General features: G+C 37.8%; 1 protein-coding gene across 1 annotated transcript; it reads right to left on the reverse strand.

Annotated features, from left to right (window-relative positions):
* Positions 1-1,309: 1,309 nt before the first annotated feature.
* LOC113311963 lies at positions 1,310-4,513 on the reverse strand. The gene is made up of 5 exons (XM_026560745.1): positions 4,031-4,513; positions 3,611-3,847; positions 2,619-3,429; positions 2,139-2,511; positions 1,310-2,054 (listed from the first exon to the last, which is right to left on the reverse strand). The coding sequence occupies exons 1-5, from the start codon at positions 4,511-4,513 to the stop codon at positions 1,310-1,312; spliced, it is 2,649 nt and encodes an 882-aa protein (XP_026416530.1).
* Between the last annotated feature and the right edge of the window lie 2,300 nt (positions 4,514-6,813).

Raw genomic sequence — 6,813 nt, forward strand, 5'->3', positions numbered from 1 at the left:
TTAGGCCAGGATTGTACATATTGATATCTCGAATCTAAAGTACTCCCGTGCAGTGCATTTGTTTAAGGTTTAGGCTCGTTTCTCATCCACACACCCAAATTGGCCAAAACCAGCAGAAACAGTTTTTACCCACAAACACTATGCAATAAGGGGAGTCAAGTGATGATGAAGAGATTCTGGAGGATGAGAGTGATGAGAGTGAAGGAAGTGACAGAGTTGAGAGTTCATCTTCAGATGACAGTCCAGTATCTCCTGCATCAACAGGAAGTGTGTACTGTGATCAATATGCAGAGGAGGAGAATTGGAGCTACGATGAAGATGACTTTTAGAGGTCACTTCTGGGGTACTGAGAACAACCATATCTTCAGAGTTTGGACTAATTTTGAAGTTGATTAACAAGTTTTTTACAAGGTAGCTTTCTCGGTACTTGTTATTCTCCTTCTTGTTGTTGATATGGATGACGGAAATCTTCTTTTGCTTCTGCTTCTTCTCTTGGCGACCGTCTTTGTTTTTTAATTTGCTAGTAGTTTGATGTTGAACAATGATTGTGTTTTTTACTGAATGTGGTGGGGTCTGTTTTGTTGAAAATCTTGGATGTAGTGTGTTTAGACTGAGTGTAGTGAAGTTCAAGATTGTCAAAAGGTTGTAAAAATTGGTGATCTAAGTACTTTGTTCCCTGTTCTTTTCCAGTTGTGGTATTGGTAATGTTATATCTTTGAAAAGTACTTTGAATATTGTAGGGATGCTTTTTCCTGTTGATTTCAATGTAGATGAAATTAGTCTTGGGAGCACAAAATTTGATGGCAATATTGATGAAAAAGCTTAGAAATCCACAGATTGAAAGAAATAGAAGACTGAGTTGAGTTGATCCGGAATTTCTAGGAGAAACTGAGAATTGCATAAGGGAATTTTCGACACATTCATTGAGAAAAAAAATGGCTTACGTCATGCTTACTGAGCAGAGCTTCTCACTCCTTATAGAAGACTTGTCTTTTCTGGAACTGGGTATTATGAGTGACTAACATTTTTTTTTTCTTTTTTTATAGACGAAGGCCTTCAACAAGGATAATGGTCCTCCTCAACTGTTGGTAAGAGCCAGATAGGAGGGGTAGACCAGTACATGGTGGAATTGTTGTTTTTAGCCCACTAAGCAAGCTCATGAGCTACAAAATTACAATAACGAGGTTGGAACGTAAAGACACAGGCAACTAACTTAAAATAGAAAAACTGAATGTCTTTAAAAATATCATCCGTACGTGAGTTCCCCTCGAAACTCCTAGCAGAAAATTGGTCGATAAGGGACTTGGCATCACTTTCTATGATGATGTGAGTTAGACGTTCCTCCAAAAACTAAGGATGCACAAAAGGTTGCTTTTCTTGAGAAATATCGCATCACATACCCTGCACCATTTACTCCAGAGATAATATCAAAGGAACCATCAGTATTGCATTTAATCCAACCAATAAGGGGAGGCATCCATTTATCACAAATACTGACAGAGAAAGAAGTAGAGCCAGGCAAACTAGTCTTCCTAGTGAGAAGCATAGCTTTGGCTCTAGCAAGGACAGAAGTATGATTTTCCCTAGTGTTTTGAAAGATGAAATTGTTTCTACTAGTCCAAAGAGACCATAAAATAGCCACAAAAAGACATTGATCATCCTCAAGGAGTTTAGATTGAGGTTCAATTAACCAGAAAAGAAGCCAATCAATAAAAGACTTATTTTGGAAAAACTGAGTTTTTATGTTGAAATCAGAGATGAACCAGACTCTGCTAGCAAAGGGAGAAGTGACCAGAGCATGCATAATAGTTTCATGAGGATCAGAACACCTAGGACAATCCACACTATGCATAGGCATTGTAGTGTGAAGGATAGTTCTGGAGGGCAAATCATTTCTAGCTGCTCTCCATAAAAAGACCTGAATTATGTAAGGAACTCTAACTTTCCAAATACGCTTCCAAAGGTTTTTACAAGGGGAAGGACTAAGGCCTCTGAGACCCAAGTAGACAGATTTAGAAGAAAACTTACCGTTCTTTGAAAGATCCCAAGCCCTCCTGTCAGGAGTGCAAAGCTGGCTTAAGGGAATAGTGATAATCTTCTAGACAGAAGCATTATCAAAATGGGTGTTAAGTCTAGACACATCCCAACTTCTAGATTGAGGATCAATAAAATAAGACACTTTAATACTAGGATCAGGAGGGACTAGAGGGTTGGGTGTAGCAGAATCCAAAGTAGGTATCCATTTATCACACCATGCGTCAATAAATTGACCATCCCCAACAATCCAAGATATGAAAGGCTTGATTAGTTCCTTTATGGCATGAAGACACTTCCAAGTCCAAGAGCACTTACCAGTACACTTGGCATTCAAGAAATCAGCTCTAGGAAAGTATCTAGCCTTAAGAACAGTGGCCAATAAGCAATTAGGATTTTCCAGGATTCTCCAGGCATTCCTAGCCAGCATAGACAGATTATTTAATTCATCCTTCCTAAAACCCAAACCACCTTCAGCTTTAGGGGAGCATAAAATGTCCAAACCAAGCAAATGCAACTTTCTATCTTTTGGGTCTAAGGTTCCCCCCACCAGAATTTGCAGAGGTGGGAGTCCATTTGTTTACAAAGATGTTTAGGAATAAGAAAGGATCCCATTTGAAAAAGGGGGATAGCCTGGCCAATGTGCTTAATTAGAGTAGTCCTAGAAGCTTGGGATAGGAGCTTATGAAGCCAGATAGATATTCTGGCATCAACATCTTGGAGAATACCCATGTGAGTTTGGATTTTAGAGGCTTGAAACACAGTAGGAGTGCCAAGATATTTTTGTCCTAAATCCCTGCTGGAAATTTCTAGAATATTGGCCAAAAAGGCTTTCCTATGTTCAGGATTCTTCATGCTAAACATAATGCCAATTTTTTCAAAATTTATTTCTTGCATAGAGGCTAGACAGTACTTTTGGAGATAGTCTTTAATGACTTGAAAATTCTGAGTAATAGCTTTAGAAAATAAGAGAGAATCATCAGCAAACAAAAAGTGAGTCATTTCAGGTGCATCTTTACAAACTTTGATGCCTTCTAAAATACCCTTTTTTTGAAGACTATAAGTGTAGGAAGATAGAGCTTCAGAGCAAATGATGTAAAGATAGGGAGAAAGAGGGTCTCCCTGTTTGAGACCTCTTTCAGGCTGGAAAAAACCAGTTGGGCTCCCATTAAGAAGGACAGAGTATGAGACAATGGGCACACACTGGTTTATGAGCTTAACCCATTGGTTAGACATACCCATTTCAGTTAAAACCTTTTCTACAAAATCCCATTCAAGCTTATCATAAGCTTTAGACATATCAAGTTTGATGGCAGCTATGCCTTCAACTTTGTCATTATGGTTGAAAACATATATGGCCTCATTGGCAAGCAGAATATTACTAGAAATACTCCTCTTAGGAATAAAGACACTTTGATTTTGGGAAATTATATTTTTCATAAAAGGTTTTAGTCTATTAGATAGAGTTTTTGGAAGAATTTATAGATAAAATTACAGAGCCCTATTGGCCTGTATTGAGTAACAAGTTCACAAGAGGGACTTTAGGAATGAGAGCAATATTAATATGGTTAAAAACCTTAGCAATATGCCATGTCCTGAAACAGGTTTGTGTCATATCAATGACAGCATCTCCCACAATATCCCAATATTTTTGGTAAAAAAGACCAGTAAAACCATCTGGTCCAGGAACCTTTTTTCCTCCCATTTGGAAAACAACATTCTTTATTTCCTCTGGAGTAAGAGGCATATTTAACAATGCAATATCCTCAACAGAAAATTTAATAGGAAGGTCGGCAAGAATTTCATCTTGAAACTATTGAGGGTGGGAAGAATAAAGGCTTTTGAAATAGTCTATGAAAGAATTTCCAACACTATCTCTATCAGTTAGAATAATATTCAAGGAGTTCTTAATCCAACTAATGACATTTATTTTTCTCCTAAAGAGAGTTATTCTATGGAAATAGGGTGAATTTCTGTCACCTTCCATGAGCCAGACCTCCCTAGATTTATCTTTCCAATATAACTCTTCTAAATTATAAAGGTACTCAAGTCTAGCTTTGAGTCTAGAAGTATTATTGGTATCAGTTGGGTTAGAGAGTTGGAGATCAACTAAGTCTTTTCTAATGGTAGATATATTGGTTTGAATATTACCAAAAGAAGACTTATTCCAATCTCTTAGACCTTTCTTAGTACTTAACAATTTAGCTTTAAGCTTGTAGGCAGGGGAACCAACCATATTAACTGACCAAGAGTTAGCAATAATGTCTCTGCAGGTAGGGTCCTTAATCCACATAGCCATAAAGTGAAAGGGTCTAGGCATACAAATATCCTCATAATTAAAACATATATGCATTGGGCATTGATCAGAAGAGTCCCTGGGGAGATTGTTGACACAAAGTTTAGGACAAAGATCTTCAGCAGTTTGGCTTATTAGACATTTATCTAGTCTTTCAAGAATTAAATCAGGACCTTGTTGCATATTGGACCAAGTAAACCTAGGTCCAGAGAAACCAGGATCATGCAAATTAAAAACAAAAAAGAAATTTCTAAGGTTTTCAAAATCAGGATCATCAACTTCTAGACCACCATTTTTATCTTCAGTTCCTAAGAGGGCATTAAAGTCTCCTATGAAGAAAACAGGTTCATCTAAGGGAGCATTAGGTTGCTGACATTGTTGTTCCCAAAAGGCTTGTCTAAGACTACTAGTAGGTTCACCATACATGAAACGAATGTGAAAGTTCTTAGAATGAATGATGTCAGTAGATGTAACATAGATACCCCTCATACTGGATGAAATAATATGTTGAGATGAATTTCCTTCTTCCAAGCAAGAGCAGGACCACCATTTCTACCAACACTAGGGATGTTAAAGGTATATAGGAAACCCATATTTTTAAGTTTTCTGGATGCCATATCTTTGTTCCTTTTTGTTTCAGAGAGAAAAATAATGTTTGGGTTGATATTCATACATAGTGACTAAATTCCTTATTAGCAGATTTCTTTCCAGAGCCTCTAATGTTCCAAGCAATCAGGTTGATGTTATTAACAGGGAAAGGGTTTATATTATTATTTGAAGTATCAATTGAAGAGGTTGGTTGAGGTTGATTTACCTGAGTGGTAGAGTCAGATCCATCACCAAGAGAAACACTAGTATCATCACCACTTTGAGAAGCATTTTGGGAGGAATCGAGACTAGAAGTAGGAGTATTGAGAAGAGAATTATTACAGGCACCATTGTCGTTTGGGGAACTATCAGCAGGTACATTGTAGCTCTCAAAGGAATTAAACACTGGTTGGGTATTGAGAGAACAGGTAGGAAGGTCAATGGCTGGTAAATCCCCTAATATGGTAATTGGAGGACACAATTGAGCATAATCAGGTTCTGTAGTATCATGTTCTTCAGGGATAACCACTATGCTAGCAAAACTAGAATTAACCCTTGTACGTTTCCTCAAATCAGCTCTGGGGTTGATCTTTCTTTTGAGATTTGCTAGAGCATCATGTCCAGTTGAGTGAAGTGCTCCTCTAGTGATGATTGGGTTGGTATTTGGGACAAAAGCAGTTTTGAATCTTCTTGATGAGTTGGTAGTACGAATCGGACCACTAGGGGTTGGCTCGGAACCATAAATAGAAGCTTCAACAGTAACATTTTGAGTAGTAACCTGTTTGAGAATGATTGGTAAGCCATTCTCCAGTTGAGTCGAATGTTGCTGAACAGGACCAACATCAAAGATCCTCAGAGTAGTGGATCTGTTTACAAAAGGACCCATCTGAGAAGTGTCTGACAAGCCCTTCTGAGTAGTATTTTCCATTCGCTGATCAATATCCTTTGATTTTCCATTATTGCACATTTCAAGTACAGGAGAATCAATTTGAGTTTCTGGTACCGTTTCAGTTTGTTGCATGATGGTATCTTTAATGCAAGCAGAGGGAAAATCTACTTGCTTGATTATTGTTGGAGAAGGAATCATTAGCCTGGAGACGGCTGGGAATACATACTTGTTGCTAAAAGCATCAAGTTCTTTGATTTTTTTCTGCTTTAATTTCCAAGCAGGACAGTTTTGATCTTTATGATCAAGAACACGACATGAAGTGCAAAAATACGCTTGGCACCTTGATGTATCTACATTCAATCAGAAATGGTTAAGTTCTACCACTGGTAAATAGGGGAATGCCCACTGGAAAAGCTATCTGCACTGGAATTCTGAGACACACTTTGACGTTCTTCTTTAGGGGATGTTTGCCAAAAGGAGCTTGAGCATCAATGAGTTCATCCATTTTGAGAGTGAGTTTTTGGAGATCTTCAAACTAGTACACTCGTTTGGAATATTGCATAGAATGAACCACATTATTTCTTCATCGAAATAGAGTTGATGATTTGCTGGCCACCCTTCAGTTGGAACCACTTTCAATACCATTAGATAACCACAAACGAACCAAGGTCTCTGAGAATTAATTCTGTTGAAATCATCTTCAGCTAAGAAATGAATAAAAATTTTGTTGCGCAAGCCACTGAATGTGGTGACAGTAGGGGGTTGAACTAAAGGCCAGTTATTGCATATGTAGAAACGGATAGAAGAAGTAGGGACCAGGGTTTCACAGCATAAGTATCCCACCATACACCATTTCCAGTTACTATCAGATTTATCTAGAACAACTTTCTTGTCTATGAAAACTGGTTCATCAAGAGAAGATGGTAGAGTTAGTTTCTCAGCCATTTGAGTAGAAAGGGTTTGAATATCAGTATTCAAATTTCGAGTGTTTTCTGTAGAGTTTGGG

The sequence above is a fragment of the Papaver somniferum genome, chromosome 9 (genome assembly GCF_003573695.1).
Source record: "Papaver somniferum cultivar HN1 chromosome 9, ASM357369v1, whole genome shotgun sequence".
Lineage (NCBI taxonomy): Eukaryota > Viridiplantae > Streptophyta > Magnoliopsida > Ranunculales > Papaveraceae > Papaver > Papaver somniferum.